Raw genomic sequence first — 26,735 nt, forward strand, 5'->3', positions numbered from 1 at the left:
TGGTGTAAACCTCTTTTAAACTCTTGTCCAGTTCTGAAATTCAAACAAAACAGCCTCCAGCTTTCTTATCTCAGAACCATAAGTCCACCAATGAAGATAAAACCAAAATAAAAACATCAAGAATGAATTTAATATACTGGATGGGTGAAGGATAAGGCTTTAGAGGTGCTTATTTTCTTAACTAAATCATTCAAAACCCTTATTTTGAAAAACTGGGTTCAGATCATCTCTTTTTAGCTCTTCATACAATCAAAGGACGTGATGTCTTACTCTTACAAATCCTCTTCAAACGCCCCCTGATCCCACTGTTTGCTATTAAAGGCAATAAAACTCTCCAAAGCAAACACATTTATCTCAGTTTGGGACTAAAAATATCCTTTTCTGGATTTTATTCATGGTTCAGGAAGTGCTGTCAGACGATCAGAGCAGTGATGTAACTGCAGAGGAATGCCGGCCTAGAAAACCTCAGGAATACCTCACATTCCTGCTGGGAGTAGGTCAGCGCGCTCTTCAATGAAAGAATGCGCTCACTGTTGTAAAAGCGATTCCTGTAAATCAGAGGATTACAGCTTTTAATCTGTCAAACTTCTTTTAATCCAGCTGGACGGATTCAGTTCTGATCTCAAACTTTAACACCTGATTTTAACTCTAACTCCTGAGGTTTCACAAATCACTATAATTTGTCGGCAGTGCCTTAATCTAAGGGTGGCATCTGGCCATGACTGCAGTGGCACTAGGTGGTGTATATGCCATTACCTCAGGGACTGTGCCATCTTCCACCACTATGATGCATATGTGGGTGGATGCTGCCTTAAACTGCACTTTTGTGATTACAGACTGCTTCTTAACATATTTGTATGCCAACATTTATTATCTTTCATAGTGTTGCTTATTAGTGAGACCCATTATGTGTATGCAGTGCCACTGACAGAAAGAGAGAAGAGGCTTTGGGGATAAGAAATTGTGGCTTTTTCTGCCCTTCTATCAGATGACACAAATAATCAAACATTAAAACCAAAACCCGGGAGAGTGTTTAAAAGCAGAGCTTTATTATGATTTAATAATATATTTTATCAGCAGCAATGATTCATGTACATGAAAGAGATTAAATGCACAAAGTTATCCTGTAGGTTGATTGAGTTAAAACACTGAACAGTTAGAAATTATGATAAGATGAACATAAATAAGACAACTCCATTATCAGAACATTAATCTCATATCGTTAATGGATAGTATGCTCAAAACCTACTGTAAAAAGAACAAAATAAACCCCAGAGAAACACTGCAGTAAATAATTAGTTGTTAGCCTGCTCCAGCCTCTGCCTGTCCAGTTTTATGAAGTTTAAATCAAAAGATTGTCTCAGCACAGTTTTAACCTGACAACTTTATCAGTCTAATTTTTTTCTTTAAAAACTCACTGCATTAAAACATGATTTCACTTATTTTGGGGAGTTACAACTCCACATTTAAACAAAGACCACATTTAAACACATATAGCCTCTAAAATGTAAATGAATGGTGGCTTTAATCACTGAACTCTGTTTTAGCACATTGTAAGGATTAATCTTTTATATTTTTTACTTTAATTGCAGGCTTACTTAGACAAGGCTGTGATTGGCTGATTAGATATTTGCAATAATTAGACATTGAACAGATACAAATAACAAAGTCATCTTTGATTTTAAATCAATTAATAAATCAATGATTAAAAGCTCTGGAGCCTATTGTTAGGCTGTTTTGATTTTAAATGTCATGTTTTTGTCAGTGATTTTATTTATCTATTTTTTCCAGCCATCTTTTTTTGTGTAGTGTTATTTTATTTCTTCTCTGTCAGTCCTCCTCCGTCCTCTTTGTTTGTGTCTGAAACTGTGCAGATTGAAAACAGAGCATCTGGCTCCTCTCACTGTCAGAACTTGAAGTACTAAAAATTCAAAATGTTCATGAGTACTTTAAACACTTTGCATTAGTGAAACATTTCCCAAACACCAGAAGCTAAACTGAAAAATTATTTGAGTGCTTCAGTGTCATTTTAAGTATTCTATACACCAATATAACTAGAGATTGATTCTGAATACTCTCCGTCCACCAAACACTTCAAACTCTACTTACTTGGATTATTTATCTCAAACTTGGTTCATTTGTTTTATATAAAACAATCTTATCAATCACTATTGACACTGGATTTCCCGTGTTAACATTTTTTTGTGTTGTGTCACAGTTTTAGCTGACTGACTGCATCTTTAGCAGCTTTTAATTCTGCTCTTGAGAGGTTCCTAACACTCTTAAACCAACCGTTAACTGATTTAACATTGTGTGTTTGTTTCAGTGCTGACAGGGGGAATCCAGGGTTTGCCCGCACTTCCAGCAGCAGTGATGTTCATGATGCCACGTCTGACCGTCCTGCGACGTATGAAGAGACTGACAGAAGATCAGCTGAGGAAGAAGAAAGGGGTAAATATGTAACAACAGGTACAAAGGTGCATACATAGAGAGCGTACATCCAGCTGAATATGTTAACTCATCTACTAGTCCACCCTTTCTCAACCTTTTTTCTGTCAAGGCACCTTTAATGAATTTTGAAAAATCTTAAGTCACCCCTGTCAAAAAGTAACAAGAAAACACACATTTAACATGACCGCAGAAGGACTAATGCAGTAAAACAATCAAAAGATAAATCTCTAAAGCATTCTCATGTAATAGTTTTTATGCCTTGGATGAAATGGATTGTGGTTGTGTACATTTTAATGCTTTCCCCACTCCATGAACACCTGCCCACATTGGAAAAAAATGGAATAGCTATTGATCTGCATATTTCTGATAATTCTTGGTTACATATAAAGAACTCTGAAGCCCCCTGATAATGCCAGAAAAGCTGCAGTAGCCCACCTTTCACCTGGTGTGTGTTTTAAACAATAACTTCTCTGAGTCAAACTGCAATCTGTTGGTCACACTAAGAAGAAAGTCTTTTAAAGAAGAGGTAAGAGAGCTGAATAAAAATTTGAAGCCTAGTGGTGGTGATGTTGGAGTCAGTTGACTCTTGTGTTGCTCCTTTATAGCCTAACATTAGCTTCGAACCTCTACCGATCCATTTAGGCTTCTAAAATAATGACAGTTTTGTTTGTTTAAAAAGATACGCATCTTGCTGAACTAAATGTGTCAAAGTTGTGTAAAGCTTTGGCTCATCCACAGTGCTCATTTTCTACAGTTATCCAAAAACCCATTAAATACAATCTTATTTTTTTTGCTCATAATATTCATAATGTTTGGCCTTAAAACAAAACTTCTACCAAAGTTATCTAGCTCAAACCTCAAAGGAGCATGAATGCTCGGATAGAATCCATTCGCTGTAAATTAAATCTCAATAACACATCCCTACATGAGTCTGTCTGAAATCTACCATGCCAGTTTAAAATCTACAGAGATTCATCTCACCTCATCACAGCCTGAACATCGTGGCCAGACCGTTTGACAGTAGTGTCTTCCACAGAATAACTTCTGACTGGACCAGAAGTAGACCAAATCAACCAATCCAAGGCCACACTCAGAACATTTGAAGCAGGTGGGATGCCACAGGGCGTTATTGTACCCAGCACGCTCAGCATAAACAGCTGGACTCTCTTTAGAAACCTCTTTAAGGCAACCAGAGCAGCGCTGGAGGAGAGGAAGAACAGAGTATGAGTATTAGAGTAGAGCTGGTTTTTAAATCTGCAATTAAAAAGAATTAGAGACAGAGATGGAGTGAGGAGTGGTAGACAATCTACAAAAACAGCTAGTTGGCAGGGCTTTTCTGTTCTCTTCCCTGCAGCATTTAGATGACAAAAACCTTTAAATGCATCCAGAAAGAGAGCTTGTTTCGATCAGTGCAACTCCAAAATGAGGTGGTGGTATAGCTTTGAAGCAATGACAGTTACTGTGTGAATCTACCCTGCTTTAATGTTTGTTCTAAATCAAGAAAATATTTTTAACGAAAGGGGAACTTTTTGTCATTTCAGCTCTGTTACACACTCAAAATAACAAGTCTACAGGTGTGTTATTTTGAGTTAATTGTCATTTAAGAATATCACCCATTAGGTGGGGCAGTAGGATAATACGACAATACGACATTTAAACTTTAATATTTTAGGGGTCTAGAGTGTATTTTAAGAGTAAGAAGAATATCCATTCTTCTCTGGGTTATAAAGGCATCTCTTAAGAAATTTTTCAACATTAATACAACATAAATGTGCCAAAAGTTGAAGTAATTGCCAAGAATATCATGGGGATACTCTTTTTGGAGTTTGCATAATTTCCCAGCAGCACTAAAGACTTCTGAGGAGTAACATACTAAAAAGCCAGACCAGAAAAACAGGTCTGGACTGGAAATTCATTGAATGATGTAACTAATAACCAAGATTTAAACAACAAGAATGTCTGACGTCTTATTTTCTTACATATTCAGTCTTGGCGCTGCCATCTGTCCCGTTGGTGGGACCAGCAGCAGGTTCATTGCTGTTATTAGTAGAGTCGTGCTGAGCATCCTTCTTGTCACTGTTGCTGCGATCCTTTGCCTCCTTCGCCATCCTCTGAATGACTGCTTCCCTTAAAGCTCCGCCCTCGCCAGGTAAAGCCACTTCCCCGACCCCGAGCACTTCCTGTTTGTACTGCTTCACAAAAAGCAGCATGGAGGTAATCTGCACAGACATAGAGATAAGAGACCAGAGGTAATATTAGTCGTGTGCTCACTGAATTGATCTCAACCACAGACATAGTTTGTTTCAGCACAACTGAAAGTTTAACGTGTTGTCTGAACTGCTGTACCTCTTCTTCACTGTTCATGCTCTGACACTTCATCGGGTCGACGTCGTAGATAGGGAGCTGAGTGAAGAGCTGTCTGCGTCTCTCCAACGCTCCTTCTGTCCCTGAAACTGGACGTTGTTTCTCTGGGATGAGCTCCATGTACTGCATCGCCTGAGGAGGATCAGAGAGTTTTAGAACCATGGACTGGGTATTAAGATAGACAGAGTAACAGTGGCCTGAGAGTGCAGATGACATATTTAGAGCTCCCCCTGTTGACCGGCTCCAGTACAGGTCATAGACCCCCCTTCTTCAGTGATACCAGAGGGGCAAAAAGAAGCTGCTTTATAAAGTGGCCGTCAGTATTCTAAATCTCACTCACAACTCAAAAGCACAATGGCATGTGGCTGCAGGAGCAGGGGATTTAACCCTAGACTCTTTAGTTAGTCAAACTATAAAATTAAACTTCATGTCAAATAAATAGTTGTTAAACACAGAATCAGTCAAGATAGTAAGACATTTTTACACTGACACTTTTAAGAGGAAGTTAAATGACTTGGAGGAAGATACATCTTGCTGCTGATGCTTACTCTGATTATCTTACAAATGTGGTTGATTTTGGTCAATATTTGCTTGAAAAACAGATTTTTCAATAGGACTTTCTTTTTAAATATTCACAGACACATCACTATAGTGACAAGGCTTTTAAAAACCAGCCACCAGATATGTATGAAACCATATTAAAATAATTTGTAGTAGTCTACAAATCAGAGCTAAAAAGGAGGGGGCATATATGAAGGCTTCTATTTAAAAGCCCTTCGGTCTCTCATCCTCAACTTCTTCCTCTAGTATTCAACACCCTGTCTTAAGTCTAAGTGAAATAAGCTCCACATTGCAGTTTCGATAAGCTCTATAAACAAGAATTTTATATGATTCTTCTCACTGAACGAAATATAATAGAGGAAAAGTTCAAATTCATTCTGTCTGTTTCAGATTTAATCATCACTCTGTCCAGGTGTTTCAGTCACAGCTTTTCAGATGTCACCACAGTCACATCCCTGACTAATGCTTCTGTGCTCTACAGTCAGCCTGGACACACCACAAATGTTCATCTCACAGCAGAATAAAAAGGGTTGGACGACACAAACAGCATGAGAGCAGTTCTTGAGTTTGTGTGTCAGCAAGTTCAACCGCAGTAACTTCACCCTCGATCTCCTGCTGTGCTGCAGGGCTCAATAATCACTGTCATCCTCATAATTATAGGTTGTGGAAGCCGAAACATACTCCGGTACGTTTTTAATGAAAACCAGACGGTCTAGACTGTCTGATACAAGGAGAGTGCTGCAGAAACAAAACTAACATGAACCAAGGAGGATAGAAAAGGTGTGGTTCTAGGTTGACTTTTACTATAAACATTTATTTTCTTTCTTTTAGGTAATTTATTTAGCTCTTTTAAGTTGTTTAAGTTTTACCCAAAAACTTGTTTTCTTTATAAGCATGTGCTCATGGTTGAGGAGGTATTAAATAAATATAAAGCACAGTAAGGGTAATGAGGATGCTATGATATTTATATCATATTGGAAATATTATTGAAAAGATACCTATAAAAAGGTGCAGAACCTGTAAGTGATGGACAAGATTTTTATATCTTAATATTTTAGCTTTGAACACTGTTAGCTTGGTTGAGTAAAATCAAGCTCCCATTTTAAAAGGATAAAGTACAGTATTTGTCTATGTGAAACACGAGTTACCACAACATGCATTACTGTTATGTATATTTCTGTTAAAGCTCTATCATTGTAGACTTATCATGACGCTCAATCTCAGTAACATCCTTAACCCTCTGAACCCAGCTGGATTGCTGAAGATGCCAAGCGGTAGCACATGCGTTGTTTACAATATCTCTGGAACCATGAAATTGATCTCTATAGAGTAAATTATGATTGGAAGCTGACTTAGCAGTCAGTTCTCCATTTTAACACTGGAGGTAAAATACAACAACTTCCTGTTAGTCTGTTGGCCAATCACAATGCTCCAAATTCTTCCTCTATTGTTTTCTTGGCAGAAGTGACCAATCAGGGCCAGCCAAAGATCATTGAGAGACAAGTCAGTTATTCTCCTGTTTGGAAAGATAAGAAAAAAAAATGGTCCTTTTGGGCCCAAATAATGAAAAGAGGATGTTTACACTCCTTAATAGAGATTCATGTGCATATCTGTGCACTGGAATATCACATGTGCACAAAACATGAACTGGTTTTATGGAGATAAATGATAGTGATAGTTTCTGTTGTGTGTTAGTTTGCTTGTTGCTGTTTGATTCCTCTGATGGACAAGGCCTGTAGTAGATCCTGCAGATGTGAAAAGGCTTGTTAATTGCTGATCTGGGTGTGATATTTTTTTTTTAACTTAATATCTCTGAAAGTGGTCATATTAAGGTCTAAAAACATCTATTTACACGTTTTGCATTAAAACTTAGAAATAGAATAGCTGAGACTTGGATTTAAGGCTTTTCCCATATTTTTAAAAGCCTTAATCTTGACCATTGATTTTCCAACTTTTAATACTTATAAAGACTCTGCAGACACCCTGAACCAACCTCCTGAACTCCTCACTGATCCTCACCAGTGTCTGGTTGAGACCGGCCGGTGCCCAGTCGTATGTCGTGGTGTTGAAGGTCGGGTCTTTACGTGACACAACAGGATTGGTCACAATCATGCGGTTCCTCTTGTACATGCGAAGGCCACCGCCTCCTTTGATTTTTGCTGTTAGATGAGTGCAGGGTGAGTCTGCGAGCAGGCGCCCCATCCTCTGGTCATCTTCAGCGTCAGTTCCAGGAGCATGGTCGACCGTACTGCAGCCACAGGCGATACAGGCTTTCCTGTCCAGAGGACGGTTCAGAAAAAGTGAGGAGAAAAAGAAAATGTCAAACAAAAGTATGACTAAGGAGAAGCTTTGAGAGAATGTTTAAGGACCAAAGACTTTGGTTGTGACCAAATTCAAGGTGAATGGTACTGTTACCTTGCAACCTTTACACCTGCAACGCCACCAGCTTCCATAACTATCATCACATAACCTATTGCTGTACAAATAATAATAAGTTTCAAACTGATGGCAATGTTTTATCACTCCATGTTTGAATCTGTCCTAACCTTTGGCATCATTTCCTTTCATTAGGGGATAAAAAGGGGTTAGAACAGTTTGTTAAGGTTGCCAGTAAAATTGTCGGTATTAATTTACCTGATCTGTCTCTACCTTTTTTTTTTAGACGAGTGTAACCCCTAAGGCTCAGGACATCATACAGTTTCCTGAGCATCCTCTTCATGCTGGCAGGAGATTCAGATTACCAAAAGCCAAATCCATCTGGATGAAAAATTCTTGTCCTTTCTTGTGGTTTCATATTTATGCATTTCAGTGTTTGTCTGAATTTGGGAGATTGTGTTTCTCGTGTTTTAGGTTTTTTTTTGCCTGGCTGCAAAGCAAATTTGCCTTAGAGGACTATAAAGTAAAACTAAAAAGTGTAAGGGGAGCCACAGAAGCTAAGTGCAGCAGGAACCTCAACAATGACAATTATCAATTAGACAAGAACATTACTAGAACAATAATACTAGTTAGTCTTGTGGATCCTGTGATATAATGTCATTCACTTTTTTGTTGATTGTCAGTGACTTTAAAAATGTTGATGAACTTTAGGGAAAATACAGTGATTTAAAGTTGAGGCCAAGAGTTTAAGATCTCCAGTGTTTTTTATTTGTTATTATTATTATTATTATTATTATTATTATTGAATTGATTGTTTGTAAAGGGAACATGTATAAACATAAATGTTGCCATATGATGCATTGTACCAGAGTTAGCTAAATTACACCAGCAGTCCATTAGCAGGTCACAATTAAAACATCCATTATAAATACATCACAAAGAAATCGATGTAACATGAAACAGTTACTCAAAGCTGCAAAACTGTAGGTCACCCACACACTCACATACACATAGGCACATTCACACAGCCAGATTGAAAACAATAGTATAAAATCAGTGGGTACAGAATTGAGTGTCTTTCAGTAGATTTTTGAGTTTATTTTGAAGCTACCGATAGAATCACAGTTCTCAATGCTGTCAGGGAGAGCGTTTCACTGAGTCGAGGCTTTCACAGAAAAAGCTGACTGGCCAAAAGCAGTTCGACAGAAGGGTACAGAACAATCACTTATTGAAAATACCCTGGTAGATTTTATGGATTGCTTGCAAAAATTAATAAAGTGATGTAGTGGGGGAGGAGCCAAGACACAAAGTGGAGAACAGTTTAAAATTTTCAAAGCAGATGATGCTTTTCTAGAATGCTGCAGTGGTAATATTGCATAGATTTTTTTTTAATCTAGAGTTTTTAAGGTTTGTTTATACAGAGATTCCAGGGGTTTAATGGCTATTCCTCCAGCTTTTCCCCAACATGTGACACAACATGACAAATGAGAAAAGATCAAAGTGTGCATTAAAGTCTTTGCATCATTCATTGAGACAATCTCTAATATGTCTAAAATGTGTCAGATTGTACCTGATGCTTTTGATAATTTATTTCACATGCTACTTAAAATTAAGATTTGAATTGATTATTACACCACGATATTTAAACTCATACATACATTCAATGTAACATACATTCAAACCATGTGCTGTTTTGAGTTTTTGGCTTTGATTTTAGAGGGTGTGTGTTTTTAGCCTTAGATCTAAATGGGTCAATAGGAGCCTTAAAAAATTACAGCCTTTTCACTGTGACATAATCAGGCCCTTAATGCTCCATTTAAAGGTTGCAACCCTTGAATTCCAACACAATTTATGTTGCCTTATTGGGAAAGCATCATTAAACTTGTTGTTCGTGTAGACTTCAATTGGGAGCAGCCCCACTGCTTTCACATGGCAACTCATGATTCTTGAATGTTTTATTTTTATTTCTCCAAACAGACTTCACAAATAAGCAGCAACAGAAATTACCAACAAAATGGCAAAAAAGACAAGAAAACAGAAACAAGCAAGCAAGCAAACAAAAAACACATATCATGTTCAGCCTCTGCATTTGTTATTGCCTTCATTTGAATAAACAGAGAAAAAAGGAGCAGAATAACCAAACACATACATGGTATACCACTCAAATACTGCTGCCATCTAATGGGTGCACCCGACTTTCCTCTTCCAACAGAAAGTTAATTAAAAACATTTTAGGTTGTGCCAATCAGGCAAGAACCTTTTTAACTGCAGAAAAACTACAAATCAAAATCTTTTTTCTCACAACTCTACACCCTTCTCTAAGAGTGGAGACTCAGTAGGAAGAGAGGGGAAATAACTGAGAAACCACAAGGTCCATATCAAATTCCCTATTTTTTCTCCCTTTTCACAAAAAGTAACACAAAAAGTGAAAAGAGCGTACCTCCAAGAGTGTGGCTGGAGTCCAGAACACCTCTGCTTACAAAGAAGACACGCTGCCGAGCCTCCTGCAGTCTGCTTCACTGACATCTGAGAGGAAATACGAAATAAAAACATAGTGATGTTACACATCTAGAGCACGGACAGATAAAGTTATTTATTCCTTAAAAAAGATAAATACAATTGAATTACAAGTTTAACCTGTGAGGTGAAGACTACAGAAATACTTAAAACAGCAAGTCTCTCTTCACTTAAGGATACTGTATGTGGTTACACATTGCGTTATCTCTCTTTTTCCTTTGTATCATAAACAAAAACTGCTTTAAACAAATTTCAAAGCTACACTGTTGTGTTGGCTGACGTGTTTATTCTCTACCAAGAACTCACACATTGTGTAGTTTATGTTAACTTCAGTGAATATACTCCATCTTGCAGCTGGATTCATAAAAGCATCAAAAAGTTGAATAAGTATAAAATCATTTACAAACAGATGCATATTAGTAAACTCATGAGAGTTCTGTAGTAACTGTGAACTCTGCCATATTCAGTAAGCTGAGGAGATGATGAACAGTTTACTGAGTTATCATAGCTTTAACTAAGAATCTGAACTCAAATAAATCAAGCACATGTTTTTCTTCTTATTGTTTATACAACAGGCCGAAGTGATGGTGACTACGCCGACATGTGAAGAAGTGTTAAATGAGAAAGAAAAGATGTTGTTTTAACTTTTCTCAGAGAGTGGGAGGAAGAGAAAGGATCAAACACACTCACATGAACATGCAGCTTCATGATCTCATCGATCCACCCAGTGACTTCATCATCCCTGAACTAACAAACAGTCTCTATCTCTCGCTCCAGCTCTCGCCTTTACAACCTCCTCCTATTCAACTCTATTTTCTTTTTCACTCTTCTGACCTCACTCTGCCTCTTCATTTATCAATTTTCTACTAAGAAAACAAGCATGCCTACATCCTCTCAGCACCATAATGGCAACATACATATAAAACATTCTCTCCAAGCTCGCCCCATTAAACGTATTCATGGGTCCAACACTGATTTAGAGCTGACATTTTTAATAAGTTAGCTTCAGTGATGAAAATTTAAATCTACTATTCTGAGTTGTTTAATGATAGAAATCTCTTCAGATGAGATCCTAATGAATGCCACACAGATGTATGTATTACAGATGAGGCCTTTTTGTGTTTATGATAGTAAGAGTAGTAAGGATGAGAAGATGACGAGCAGACATCACCATACACTGAACAGTGTTTTGGAGATCATCAGTCTGGTATAAAAAAAAAAAAAAAAAAAAAAGCTGCACTCACTTTATTGGTACACTGAGTTGCATTAGAACAGGTGAAACGTTCAAGTTTGTGCTTCTGGTTTCTTCATCACTGCTTCACATGGTGCGCTCCCTCTCCCTCCCATGCAATAATCAGTTTGTGCTTGCAGAGTAGGGCTAGGCAATTAATCGCAAATTAGACTAAATCACAATATGGTTTGCTGCACTTTACAAATCACAGAAGTTGCAATATTTGTCACATCCATGCTGCACATCCATGTGTGTGCATGTGCACAAGCATTGATACAGTGCTGAAGCCCAGAGTTGAAGCTGAAGCACAGTAAAGAGCACTTAACACTTGACAACTTGATTTTGGGGGTCAAAGGTGCTTGAACCATGATACAGATGTGAGTGTGCTTCAAAGAGACAATGGATGGAAGTGAAACAACAAAACTTAGAAGAGGAAGAATAAAAATTAAAGCAAATAGAATAAATATCATCTTATAAATATCAAAAATATCAAAATCCGAAAGGGGCCAAAATCAAAAAGAGGATGTCCCCAAAGGCCAAACAAACATTGACAGTTATACAAACCTATCACCCATATTTTGAGAGGGTTCTCTCCAAAAAATCCTGTCGGATTGCGGCAGACAGAAGCAACAGGAGAAATAAATTAATAACTGTTATCTGATGTTTTCCTGATTTATATCTGTGCAGACGGCTTAACAATGCAAGACCATTTAAAGATCAAAATAGTCTAAAAATGATGTTACATAACAAGCCAAACATCATTCAAGAATAACCTGACAGTTTGTAAAGCCTCTGGCAGGAAACCTGACAACTGTTGTGCTAAAACAACCTGCTGACTGACCGTCCATCTGTTCATCTGTCAGCAGGTATTAACAAAGCTCATCCGTCCTCAGGGAGACACTCATACACAGAGGATATATACAGTAGAGACAAGGCTTTTCAAAAAAGAACTAGCATGGATTTATCTCCCATTCAGCCAGAGGAGTATTTCTGACATTTTAAACTGATGATGGAGGATAAACATGACTTTAGGCTTTATTCTATCCTAGAGTTGTGGGACGCACCTGTTGAGATCAAGGTGAGAAAAATAAACATCTATTTATAGACCATGCTGTGTGCATTGGGACATTTCTATGCCAGGACAGGAAAGGACAAAGTCTGTCGTCACTACGTCAGGATAACATGGTAAAATTATAAAAAGTTTGTAATTGGGTATGCTTATTTATTCATCTCACTTAACTTGCTGAGAAACTGACACACAACCGTAAATTAAAAAGCTAATTGGCTAAACAAGAATCCCTTCCATTAATCGATAAACTTAATCCTTAATATTCCTATTGCACAATATTTGCATGACCCTTGGCGTCTGTAGATGACACTGTGCTGACATCCCACACGTGACTGCTGACATTTGTCATATCAGCGACACAATAATAAACACACACTCTGTCAGTCAATGTATTCCTCAGAGACATAAGGAAGTTATTCTTCAGCTGTTCTTGTTCGGCCATCATCACTGTGACCTTTTCAACACAAGCTGATCGGCGTGCTGTCTCTTAAAAGTCAAACCAACACACTCTGTTTTACACCTCTAAACACACTCATCTGTCAGCTAATGATTGCTTCTCACTCTCTCTGCCTCTAACACCTCAGCTCATTAGCTATAGAAGAAACATGAGCAACAAAAACAGTTACACAAACTAAAGCTGAGTAGATAAAGTAGAGAAGAGTGTGTAGTTAAAACATAAACAATATGTTGCTCGGAGTAGTTTACATTCAGGTTCAATGATGGAAAAACTTGCGACAGCAACATAGACTGTATAAAAAGATGGACCTGAAAGTGAAGCCAAAACACCTGGAGGTGCACTCTCCGGTTGGCTGTAGTATAGGTCATAATATGCACCTTCTCACTGAGATGTAGAGTTTTTAGTGTTACTTTAACACTGCAAACTTAACTGTGTATGGAGGGCTGAAGGGAAAAAAAGCTTGGGACAGAACCAGCTACCAATGACTGCTGTGTAGGGTTATGGCACCAGGCATTTCAGGCTCCATCTCCTCAAAATGACATGTTTACATCACCTGACATCCACAGAAAGCATGAGGTATTTATTCAAACTGTATGTTTACATGCAGCATCCAGGACCTGTTCAAAATGTTTAAATCAGAAAAGTCTGTGCTAACACTGCACTTTGGTAATGTTTTCTGACTTATACAGTTATGTTGCACAAGTTTTAGGCCTTTAGGGCAAGGTCAAGCTCGAAGGAATCTCTTTTGTCTGGGCCTTTTCACACAGGAGACTTCCAGCAGTTTGGCAGCCACTGGGACATCCACAGCATGACCAGGGGCTTATGGCAACCCTACAACCCATCCCGACAGTAACTAGGCCCTGTTCACTTGCCAGATTTATCCCTTAATTTGCCCTAAAGGTGTAGACTTCATTGTTTTATTAACAGATTATTTTCCTATGCCCCTGGTTAAATGCAAGGACATCCAGAGCATGGCCTGAGTTGTGTCAATCCTCTTTCCTTTCAGGGGTGCCCTTAGAGTGTTTACTCGCCACATCTACACCTTATTTAAGCCTTAATTTTTTTTACCAAAACATTGCCTTAAAGTTCTGTTTAACTACAGCGGTTAAAAATCCTTCTTCTTACACCTGAATGAAAGTCTATAATAGTGCTGACAGTTTTATGTATTTATGATATGTCTAGGTAAATGATTTTGCAGTTTAGGAAGAAAAGAGCAAGAAATTCTTCATCATCCAAGTATAGGTGAAGGCTACTTAGCTAACATGAGCTAGTTCATGTTTCTTAACGATTGTATCAGGATCACTGTCAGCTGTCAGTCGGTGTTCTGTTGCTATATTGTTAGTTAAAGACAGTCCTATTCTGCTCAGGTTAACACAATATTTGCTGTCAGGATAAGGATTAGTCTGTTCAGTGCTACTGTACTCTTCCCCACTAGAACACTTAACAGCATTGACACACTTTTTGGTCCTCTGTGTTTTCTTCCAGTGACAGGCCTCTGTAGAGGGCTTGTCTCCATATCGATTAGTGGAGTGAGGACCAAAGTGGGGTCTGTGGTCCCTAGAGGGGCCTCAAGTGAGTGCCCCAGAAAGGCTAAATAAAAACAATGTGTGCTGCTTTGCAATGCTGGCAAAGCTGAGGAAATTTTGTGAGACAGCTTCATGGTAAATTTTGGGGCTACCAATTAATCTACAGAAAACTACCAATGTGTCTCAGACACATTGGCCATCTCAAAAAGCATGTATTTAGAGACATTTGACAGCTCTCATATCTCTCAATCACTGACTCACTGTTGTTTTTGTTCTTCCTGTAGATAAGAAATGCAATAAATACTTGATTAAAAAGTTTATATCTAGAGCTTGTTTAATGGTATTCTTCCAAATTCAGCGATGACTCTCTGAGGAGGAAAAATGTGAGTCACATTAAGAGCAGACATGACTCGAAGGTTTGTCTTATTAAGACACAAACCTATTACTCATCCTTAAACCAGCCATGACAGAGATAATGATAAGTTTAATGTCTTTTTTGGTTGCTTTTGCCTTTTATGGATAAAAGAGTCAAGAGATGACAGGAAACAACTGACAACATGATCACTGACATGCAACAAATAACCAAAACAGATCCATGGAGCTTTGGATTTTAACATCCCCAGTTACTGTTGATTGAAAACCAAAGAATCAAAAAATTTCAATAACTTTAACTGATAAATTTTAGAAATCAGAACCCTATAATAAATATCTGATTAATGATCCTGTGTTCAGAGTTTATTTTGCAGAACTTCTGCTAAGCTGAACACTAGCAGCCTCCAGTAAATCTGATGGATCTATTTTAATCCACTGACATGGAAAAGTATTGTTATTTTTCTAAATAAGAAATAACTGCCAAATGATAAATATGAGCCGAGTGAGAGATGTATTTCCTTAGAAACAGTAAAGCGTGGCAGCTCTATATTTAGGAGTCTGATAAGGCGAGTATGTTGTATTTGGACCACTTGGCTGAGGCTTGCTGAGTAATTCTAAACATGTTGGCTATGTGAAGGGGAAACTGCAGGAAACGCTGTGAGATAAGAAGCTGTAGGTCAAAGAGGCGGAGAGTTGACCTGATGGAGTTAACATCCTAAATGTGAGGAAATTAACTCCATCAGTGTTTCAGATGGCATCCTGGATATTTCCTGTTATTCTCCAGCTACAGTAAAACCAGACAATGTGACACAAATAAGCTGGAATTTACATATTAGAGATGCACTGATCATGAAAATAAGTGTTGATAAAAATGCCAAGGGCAAACTTATTCAACATAAGATACGTAACAGATATTATTACGCTCCTCCAAGATTAAATAATATGGGATTAATGGTTGTGTTGGAAGTGTAAAACTTAAATCCATGCGTTAAGGGATTGTCAAATGGTCTTCACAATATGGAATTGTGTTTTGTATCTTCTGGAGGATTGGCTAAAACTATTATTACATACCTGAAACGCCCCAGTTATGTCTCCTCAGAGATAAAACATTTGTTCCTAATTTAGACAAATACTCATTTAGAGTTTGACAACATGTGCTGGATAATCTTGAAATTATGGAAAAAGACCAAAATTCTGATAATAAAAATGTGGAAAGAAGATGTGATGGTAAAAGTTGCATGTGAAAAAATTCTTGGGGAACTTAAACCAGAAAAATGACATCTCAGAGAAGCAATGGGATAATTTTGGTTGTCATATTTTGGAAGAAAGAGCCTGATATTGTACATTGGTATATTTGTAAAGTTTTGCATTAATGATGCTTCTATATTATTGAATCTGATGTCTGTTGTGTTTTCTGTCTGTTCTATTTGCATTTATAGATCTGTTTTAGTTTGTTTTTATTTTTTTTACTGATAAAAGCAAATAAAATTGGAATACCCAGGATAAAAAATAAAAGGCATCACATCCCTTATAATTACGTATTAAGTCAGCACTCCTTACTTAATTACAGTATCTTAATTTTCTATTTTAGTGAATATGTTTCATGCTATAATGTGCTGTCCTGAACAGATGTTTGAGTCTTTTGCCATTTATGTTTTAAAACTCTCAGTTCAAGGTTATTTCCTGAAGGTTTCATTTATTAATTCATTCATATGAGATACATTAAAATAACATGGTAGAATGGCATGTCAAGAAAAAGAAAGCTGCTGCAATGCTAACATATGCAAAGAAATAAGCACAGAAAAACTAAATCCTGCTAATACAAATGACAACTGAAAAAACTACATAATTTTTGCACATTAAAAAGTCAGCTGAATGCCGTGTTTAACTATTACATGACTGGCTACTTTGCTTTTATAGATCCAGGAGTTTTTTCACCAAACATCAAGAACAGATTTAGGTTTATTTGGCTACATTAAACAAAACGAGTGGACTAGAATTGCACACTGTATTAAATAATTTTGAAGTTAAAAGTCAAACAACTCCAGGGCGCGCTGGTAGTCGAGTGGTTAAGGTGCGCACCATGTACGCAGGGGACCCAGGTTTGAATCCGGCCCGTGGCACTGTTTCCTGCATGTCTTTCCCCACTCTCTTCCCTGTTTCTGACTCTATCCACTGTCCTCTCTCTAATAAAGGCACGAAAAAGCCCAAAAATAAATCTTGTGGACAACAGTAACAGGAGTTAAAAGCTTTCTATGATGATTTATTTTTCCCTGGAAACAGATATCTTCATTCAAGTGCAGCCAACAGTCGATTTTTAATGAAAAATGCAACTTGAGCTACAAATCTATCTGACTCTGTGCTGGTAAAACCAATCTGTGTTTAGATTTCCTATCTACCTGAAACTCTTCTAAAGTGATTGATCAGAAATTGTTTTAAAAAGTCTTGTTTTCTTCTTGTCGTGATGACAGACATGAAAAAGTTTGACTTTCTACTTTTTATAAATTTTCATCATAATATCAATTCCCTTAAACTGCAAGTAAATCACACTGAAACTGGTTCCTTTTTCAGGATCATACTGCTGAAGTGAGTGAAAGTGAAGCTGTAGCATTGATAATTGTCTACTCATGAACTGAGACTCAACAGATATAAGGACCGCTTCCCGGGGTATTATAGACAAAGAGCTGATGCGTCTGCAGAGTAAATGCTACAAGGAAAACTGGTTTGAAAAATGTTTGATGCTAACTTAATGCTTAAATGAAGCTCTAGTGTAAGTTCAGTCAGGAAGACTATGGATTCACATTTTCAGTCTAAGTTCTCTCTAATAATTCCACACTCACATCAATTATTGTCTGCTATTAATTGCTGAATCTGCCTCACAAGGGGACGCCATTGTCTGTGGGCTTTAATTGTCTGTGGGATGTTACCGGGGAATCAGCTGTCTTGTCACACGGCCTTATCTAGCCAATCGCACGACACCTCTCCCTCATTGTTCGACAGTCATTGCTCTGCTCTCCTTTTTAAATATGCCTTTCTCTCTCCCCTAGTTCTCTCATGCTGACGTTTCACGTGTCCCTCCACCACCCCAATCACTGCCAGTCCACAGAACAGAGCCATCAAGTCCTAAACATCTGCAATCCCTCAAGCTCCACCACCAGTATCCGGACTCCATGGGGGATTTATTTCGTTGCTGCTCGGACCAGTCAGTCCTCGATCTCAGAAACTCCCCATAGAGTCTATGTGCCAAAGAAATTCTGTCAAGTTAATTAATTCCATGTCACTCATTATTAAACATTTCCTTTTCTATACAATGTGTCTCTCCTGATTGAAATATAAATACGGAGGGCATACAGTCCATCATCTAACAGACAATGACGGATGATAGCTGTGGGCTTTCAAATTGCTGTGTGTGTAAGAACAATAAACCCAATCAAAAATGTCAATTACAACTGTCCTTAAAAACAGACAAAGCATTTTACAGGACAAGAGTAGATTAGAATTCCTCTGTTTCACTTAAGGTAGCCTCTGCATTCAGTAATAAAAAATCAATTTGAGGCCTTGTTTTTCAAAGGAAAGTTGTTTTAAAATTTGTATTTAATTCTCTCCTTAAACAATGCTACATCTTCACAGAATAAATTATGTCATAATTCAAGCTTCCCATTTGTGACATTGCAGCTTTCTCCAGTCATATTATATCACGAATAAATAATATTTTACTGTTTGGACTTTTGGTGAATGAAATATCCAGGATAATTAGACATTTTGACCTTTCCTATTTTTGTGGTAAATTGATGATAATGGATAAAATGTTTAAATTGCAGCACTTGTCATCTTTATCTAGTCTGACAGTTTTGTTTTGTGCTTACAGAGATACTGTATCACCCCCATATCCCCAAAGCCCATTGTGTATTTGTGTGGGTTATTTCCATCCTGGTGATGGTAGCTTTTCCAGCTCTGGGGTATAAAGGGAGACATGAGGGGATCAAACCCTGGACAGGTGACACTAATCCATCAGGTTATCTGCCTCAGACTGATGTGACACCTGATTGGACAAATTACAGGAGGGGATCTGTAGGAGACAAACTACATGGCTACAGGAACAGATCCAGTGGGGGGTTCATATCCTTGTGGTCCTGGATTACCTTCCCTGACTGAATTAGAAACCTCCAGCTGTTTGATATGAATGGATGTGGGACGCAGAGAGATTCATACACATAATGGCTCAAACCGACAGTAAGAACCCCATTACATCCTTTCCTTCTAGCCCTTCATTCTTCCTGAGCACATTTTTTGGTAATGAAACTTCTACATAGAGTGGAAATTTTATAAATCTGTTGGCAATGTTTCAATACCTGCAATTAAAAAATAAAATAAAACAAGAATTTTCCCAATTGTGGGGGAGTACCTCTATTTTGTTGCAGTGTGATTCAAACAGGTATCAACATCCTTTGGCTTTACTATATTTGAGTCAAAGTTTTAGTATCTTTCATCATGACAAGTGTAGTGTATTCTGACTTAAAGCAACCTGTTACGACCTTCAAACTGATGACCACAACTCTTGTCTGGATGATTTAAACAAGAAAGATTCAGAGTTCTTTGGTGACTTTAATTCAGGTCATCTGAACTACATAAAGACTTTTATTGAAGACCAATTTCTCCAAAACACCATCATCAAACACTAGACTAAATGATCCTTTACTATTCTTAAAGCGCTAGTGATAGGAATTACAGCTGTATAAATGTTTCTGTCTTACCTTCTCCATGGCTGAGCTCACGTCCATGTTGCTCACTGTCTGTCTGTCGGCGTTGTGACTCCTCTATTCGTCAGCTCTCCCTCTCTTCAGCTCTTCCAGAACAATGAGACTTTAAATTCCTCTCCTGTCGACCACACTTCCTCTCTCTCCGCCCACAGTCACTCCTGCCGCCGCTCCGCTCTGCCGGCTCTCCACAGCCCACTGCACTTTCACCGTCTAGACTTTCATCTCATTCCTGCTGAATGAAACATCACCCGATTTCATAACTTTTAACTCTCACTGCCAAAACTTTTTCTCTTTTCTACACTTGAATATAAAACTCAGGTTTCTTTTCCACTTTGCACATATTCAGAGCTCACCTTTTTCCTCTTTAGCTTCCAAATCCCTCCATTCTGTTCATTTTTCTTCCTTCTCCACCCTCTGTAACTTGAACTCTGCAGGTTTCTTGACCTCCTGATTTTGCTTCAACACGCCCCTACAGGGAAACTGACAAATTTCTGCCTCAATAAAACTACAGCTCCCTCATCCACCTACTTCTCTTTCTGAGAATTTACCCTGTGTTGCTAAATATGACAGGTACTTCTTATGTTTCAGCTGCAAAGCTTACAGCAGAATACTTTATAATCGGTGAGATGTGTTGTCCTAAAAAGGCAGCTAAATTGCTGTTAATGAATTGTGCTTGTTGCTGAATTAAGTCCAGTTCCTCTGCAGACTCGGGAGCTACCTGAGGCAGCGGGGCTTGACTGAACTGTTTGTGTTTTTAATCCCAGACAAAGACAGAGAGCCCAGAGGAAATCCCTGCTCACACTCCACCAGCCAATCGGAGTGAGCTTGAAAAATTCCACAGCCAATGGGAACTTCAGAGATTACTCCTCCTCCTCTGAATCTGCAGCTCTTTAAAAAATGTAGACCACAAAACCATGAACAGCCAAACTGGGCCAATCAGAGCAAGACAGGGGCAAACTGTGTTAACCACTGGCATAAGGTGATCCAAGCAGAGCTGACCTGAGCTAGAAAGAGCCAAATGGAATTAGGAGACAAGGCCAAATACATTTAAATGGAGCCAAAATGAGTTAAACAGATCCAGATGGGCCAAATGCTTTTAAGCACTGCCAGACAGAGTGGAGCTAGTTGGACAAACAGAACTAAATAGAGTATTGTAGGTCTAAACAGGGATACAAGAGAAGTCAAACCAAGCTCAACAGATCCAGGGACAAGTCAGATCTAAATAGAGCCAAACACCACTGGACCCTCAGGTTTCAAGGCAAGCCTGGGCAAAAGTGAGTTAAAAAGAGTTAAATGGGTTGGAAAACCAGGCAGAGCACATGGACAAGTCCAGAAACAATCACAACCTTGTTATCAACAGAATGGTCACAACTCTTTTTGATTTGGGGAAGATCATAGTTTGGGTTAAAATGAGTACAGTAGTTTTTTTATAAATTCAGAGCTCTCAAATGGAACAGGACGTTTTTTTAGACAGCAGGAATGTTCCCCAAAAACACCAGGAACCTTTAGAGAAACTGTGCTTTTTGACCAAAGGAGCCAGGGTCTCAATTAGGTAGGGATGCACAATATTGGCATTTTGGTGATATCGGATATTACTTATTTTATCCAATATCAATAAACACAACTTTTTTTTATTACAAGAAACATCAAGTCTTTCCTGTTGTAGAATTCACCTTTTGTTGAAATAATTCCCCTAATGAAATAGCAGGTTTGCACTGTAATTCCCTACAACTATACTTACAAAGAGCTTAAGTAAGATAAAAAAAAAACATTATTCTCAACTGCTACAGATTAAATTAGCTGTAGTTCAGACCTACAACTTCAGCTCTTAGAGCACATTCTGAAGTTTAAGGAATGGGGATGAATACAGAATAACTAAAGTTGAAGTAGAACCATCAGTTTTGCATTAAACTGCTGATATGTACGGCTAAAATATCAGCAGTAAATATCAGCAGAAAAGTTTAACCTGCTGATACCAATAATTGAGTTTCTGAGCTTATACCTGCTGATACTGATATCACGCTGATAATATTGTGCATCAGTAAAATTTAGTTCTGAGGTAGAAAATCTACTAATTGAGGAGGCCCTGTTTAGGGTTAGAACCTTCTTATAGCCCATGAACTGTGAAGTTTGGGGCTTCAGTGCTGAACATTTCCATATGGTAACTAGGTCAGCAGCATTGCCAAAAACTCTTACACCCAGACTATTAGCACTGTTATCACTGACAAACACTCCTCTTTGGCCACAGTCATTTTTAGAGCTAAAGCCTTTTAGAAGAGAGATGAAATTGCCCTGCTAAGATCAAAACTAGGGATGCATGATACTGGATTTTTACAGATATCCGGTATATCTATGTGTTTCCCACAGGTTTTTAGGAGACTACAGTGACAGGGACCCCAAACCTTCCATAATGGTCCAGGGGTATGCTTCCCCAGAGGAAAAAAAAATTAACATTTTGAAGTCAAATGCAACAATTTTGTGTATTTTTAGAGCAAAATAAAGAGGCTTTGTCCACTGACTGAATGGAACTAGACTTTGAGCCAAATTTACTTGGCATAGACATAATATACATAGACGATATTGCCAGAGGCATTCCTGGGCAAGATGCATCACTCCTGTGCTGCATGGGGCTGCACTAATAAATACACAGAAGAGACAAGATCGCGTGGAATAAGATTTCATAGATGAGTTGTATAAACTTAAAACAAAAGGTAAGGAAATTTGTGTTTGGTACATTATTTCTTTGTTGTAGCAATGCTTCATGGCAATAAATCTTATACCGCTGGAAAACCTGTTTATTACCCTTTTAAATGATGCCACATTTGTAAGGATCATGCATTTGTGGGATGAGCAGTAGAGCTGAGTATGTGGGTTGCACCTATGAAAAATGTACCAAATCTTCTCTGCCAATGCCAAACAGCTTATTTTGCTGTTGCTATTGACTCTTGTTTTGCGCTTCTGGTACCCCCAGGTGGTACAACACCCCAAGAATATTGTTTTCTAACCCTGTCAGCAAGAACTCTATCCTCCAAGATGACAACACCCACCCCCACAGAACGGGGTTTATCAGAGACTACTTCCAGAATTTGGGAGTGGAGAGGATGGAATGGCCTGCCAGCAGTCCTTAACCCCATTGAACACTTGTTGGATCAGTTTGGGTGTGCTGTTCATACCAGAGTGACCAACACAACCACGTTGGCTGGCTTGCGACAAATGCTGGTCGAAGAATGGGATGCCAGCCCACAGCAGTGTGTGACCAGGCTGGTGACCAGCATGAGGAGGAAGGGCCAGGCTGTTGTGGCTGTATATGGTTCTTCCACACGCTACTGAGGCTCCTGTTTGTTAAATGAATAAATTGTTAAACTGTCAATATGTCTTGTTTCTTCAAACTTCAATAATCCAATCCACCAAAAAACACCAAACAAGAGTCAATGGCAGAATCAGCTGTTTGGCATCGGCAGAGAAGATATAGCACATTTTCCATGGGCGCAACCCACATACTCAGCTCTGCTGCTCATCCCACAGATGCATGATCCTTACAAATGTGGCACCATTTAAAAGGGTAATGAACAGGCTCTCCAACGGTATAAAATTTATTGCCAAGAAGCATTTTTACAACAAAGAAATAATGTACCAAACACAAATTTCCTTACTTGTTGTTTTAATTTCCTTAACATTGTTGTTAAGTGCATTAATATCCACGGTTATGCTAGCTTTTTAACAACGTTTTGCCTAACGGATATTTTGTTTCCAGGAGAGAAGTCGATCGCCGTCAGTAAAATAAGATGCGATGTCAAACGTAACATAGAGAAAGAAGAAAGTATTCAAATAAAGAATGCAACAGTATAGATACAGATTGTATATACTGTAACTTAACCATGGCCTGTTATTGTGAATATAATAATTTACTAAAATTTTCTATGAGCATATATGTGTCATTTAAGTTCAAAAAAGTAAGAAACACAGACGCACCTCCAGCTGCAGTAACTTAATTCTTGAATTATCTACATTTGTTGGCTCTCCGATAGTCATTTTGAATAATTTAATTAACAAAAAAATATAGCTGTAAACCACTTTATACACAAATGACTCATTATCATCACTTTAATGTAATCACGTGTTTTTTTAAATCAGAAAACCCTTAATCCCTCATATACTTGCATTTGTTTATGGAACATTCTTGCCTCTGGCAATATGGCGGACACACTGACTTATAGCGGCAGCGGACAACCACAGTCAATGAGGCGTCTACTTATATTATGTCTATGGTACTCGGATCCAGGCCTGGCCCCCCACATCAGAGCACCCTAAATGACTTCACCTGACTGCATGTTAAGTTACCAAAAATAGTTATGTTTGAAATCTTTCTCACCAAGTTTTAACCCTCGGGCATCTCTTTAATGTACTACCCTTTAAAGTCATTGAGGACAAAAATGTCCATTTCCAAAAAAACTGCTATAAAAACTTAATAGATTGAGATTTTTTTTCTGCTTTTTTGCATAAATCTCAACTTCAGCTGTGCTCAAAACTACCAAACATTCAATCATTCAGGGAATTTTTAACCCTTTAAATGCTAGTATGATTACTTAAAGTCAATGTTGTTTTTTATGAAAAAAGTGAAAAAATGTGATATCTTCCTTAAACCAAATGTTGGATGGCTTGGGCATTATTTCTAAATCCAACTTGGATGTGTCCATGATCAGCCAAAATACTGACTTTGATGCATTATTACTTTTTGTATAGCATCCCATTTAAAATTTACTACCCTTTATAATCATTAAGGACAACGTCAAGTGACTTGAAAGGGTAGTAAATTTTAAATCGGATGCTACACAAAAACTAAAAATGCATCAGCGTCAATATTTTGGCTAATCATTGACATCCAAGCTGGATTTAGAAATAATGCTTCAGCCATCCAACATCTGGTTCAAGGAAGATACTGCTGGTCAGGGGAATAAGGTACGATGACTGTAACCAGGTTTTCTCTCAACTCAGGTGCTTTTATGAACACACCGTGAGAAACAGAATTCATTTTAACAAGCGGGTACCACCACATTTTTTTAAAACACAAAGTGAAGGTGTGGCACTAGTTGGGTGTGAGTTGTTTGTGTCCCTCATTCCACAGATGTTGGCATCAAACAAAGCATTTCAAGTGACATCGCAGATTTTTCTGTCCAGCGTCTTTGATATTCACCATCAGAATACCTTTCGATTTCTGAAGAGGCAGGCATAGGACAGGTGGAGATACACTGGATACACTGGGATTACTGGAGAACTGATTTCACTTCAACTTGTAGCTGATTCCAAACAAAAACAGAAGCTTTGAGGAGACACAACTTAAAGTGAAAGTAACTTAAAGGAACTCTTTGGATATTCTCTTTTTGTTTTTACACCTGTTTTTTTTTCAGTTTCAGACTAAAATGTTTGCTGAATTAGAGAACAATCTCACCTGTGCCATCTGTCAGGACATTTTCAAAGACCCTGTTGTTCTGCCATGCAGCCACAGCTTCTGCAAAGACTGCCTACAGAGCTGGTGGAGAAAGAAACAAAAACAACAGTGTCCTGTTTGTAAGCAAATTACTATGAGAGACCCGCCATCTAACCTGGCCTTAAAGAACCTGTGTGACGACTACATACTGGAGAGAAATCAGAGAGCAGCAGAGTCCAAGGATCTTTGCAGTCTGCACCCTGAAAGACTCAGACTCTTTTGTCTGGACCATCAGCAGCCAGTGTGTGTTGTCTGTCGAGACTCAGAGATACACAACAACCACAAATTCAGACCAATCAATGAAGCTGCAATGGATTACAGAGAGAAACTAAGAAGATCTCTAGATCCTGTGAGAGAGAAACTTAAAGCTTTTGAAAAAGTTAAAGAAAATTGGGATCAAACAGCCGATCACATTAAGGTCCAGGCACAAAATACAGAGAGCCAGATTAAACAGCAGTTTAAGAAGCTGCACCGGTTTCTACAAGAGGAAGAGGAGGCCAGGGTCTCTGCTCTGAGGGAGGAAGAGGAGCAGAAGAGTCAAAACATAAAGGAAAAGATTGAGGCTTTGAACAGAGAGATAGCAATTCTGACAGAAACAATCAGAGCCACAGAAGAGGAGCTGAGAGCTAATGACGTCTCATTCCTGAAGAATTACAAGGCTGCAGTGGAAAGAGTCCAGCAGCGCCCCCTGCTGGATGATCCAGACCCAATCTCAGGAGCTCTGATCAATGAGGCCAAACACCTGGGCAACCTGGGCTTCAACATCTGGAACAAGATGAAGGAAATGATCTCCTACACTCCAGTGATTCTGGATCCAAACTCTGCTCATCCACTCCTCCTTCTGTCTGAAGATCTGACCAGTGTAAGATGCACAGAGGGACAGAAGCTTCCACAAAATCCAGAAAGGTTTACTTTAGACCCCTGTGTCCTAGGCTCAGAGGGCTTTAACTCTGGCCATCACAGCTGGGAAGTTGAGGTTAAAACTGAACAACTTTGGAGCCTTGGTGTGGTGCAGGAGTCTGTTCAGAAGAATGGAATTATACTTAGTGGATACTATGAAATTTGTTTTCATAATGGAATATACTTCGCATTCTCTCCACCACTCAAAGAAAAAGTTCTGTCAGTAAAAACCAAGCTAGAGAGGATCAGAGTTCATCTGGACTTTGATGGAGGAAAACTGTCATTCTGGGATCCTGATAGTAACGCACTCATACACACCTTCAACGACACTTTCTCTGAGAAACTGTTCCCATATGTTTGCATGCTGGACGATGTCCCCCTGAGAATTTTACCAGAGAAAGTCTCAGTTACAGAAGAGAAGCCCAGGATCCCACATTCAGGCTTCTGGCCACGTCTCTTCAGGTCTTAGCTGGACAGCTCAATAACACAATTTAAGATGGGCTTTCATTGGTATTTCTACAGGATTTGTTCAGCCTAAAAAGGTAAGAGCCCAACATATGCGCATGTAAAATTACAGTGTCAGGGTGCTGGGGTTATAAGTAGGGAAGCACAGATGTATTGATTTTACATTTGTATCAGCTGATATCAGCCTTGCTGACAAAC

The 26,735-nt window shown here is 38.5% G+C and overlaps 2 protein-coding genes across 4 annotated transcripts; one reads left to right on the plus strand and one right to left on the minus strand.

The window, feature by feature from the left end:
* Positions 1 to 1,027: 1,027 nt before the first annotated feature.
* lmcd1 (LIM and cysteine-rich domains 1) lies at positions 1,028 to 25,430 on the minus strand. 3 transcript variants are annotated; one of them, XM_041817091.1, is made up of 10 exons: positions 25,322 to 25,430; positions 25,134 to 25,214; positions 20,038 to 20,164; positions 19,679 to 19,913; positions 10,193 to 10,278; positions 7,396 to 7,651; positions 4,798 to 4,947; positions 4,431 to 4,670; positions 3,433 to 3,651; positions 1,028 to 2,433 (listed from the first exon to the last, which is right to left on the minus strand). In XM_041817091.1, the coding sequence occupies exons 4-10, from the start codon at positions 19,703 to 19,705 to the stop codon at positions 2,323 to 2,325; spliced, it is 1,089 nt and encodes a 362-aa protein (XP_041673025.1). In that variant the 5' UTR covers positions 19,706 to 19,913; positions 20,038 to 20,164; positions 25,134 to 25,214; positions 25,322 to 25,430; the 3' UTR covers positions 1,028 to 2,322. The 3 variants fall into 3 exon arrangements, with proteins under 3 accessions (XP_041673025.1, XP_041673016.1, XP_041673031.1); XM_041817082.1 differs by having other exon boundaries at positions 19,679 to 19,916; XM_041817097.1 differs by lacking the exons at positions 25,134 to 25,214; positions 25,322 to 25,430 and having other exon boundaries at positions 19,679 to 19,916; positions 20,038 to 20,393.
* On the plus strand, positions 25,105 to 26,541 carry LOC121507333 (zinc-binding protein A33-like). The gene has a single exon (XM_041783615.1). It carries the CDS (start codon positions 25,105 to 25,107, stop codon positions 26,539 to 26,541), a length of 1,437 nt encoding a protein of 478 aa, XP_041639549.1.
* The last annotated feature ends 194 nt before the right edge of the window (positions 26,542 to 26,735 follow it).

This window comes from Cheilinus undulatus, linkage group 3 (genome assembly GCF_018320785.1).
Source record: "Cheilinus undulatus linkage group 3, ASM1832078v1, whole genome shotgun sequence".
NCBI classification, from domain to species: domain Eukaryota; kingdom Metazoa; phylum Chordata; class Actinopteri; order Labriformes; family Labridae; genus Cheilinus; species Cheilinus undulatus.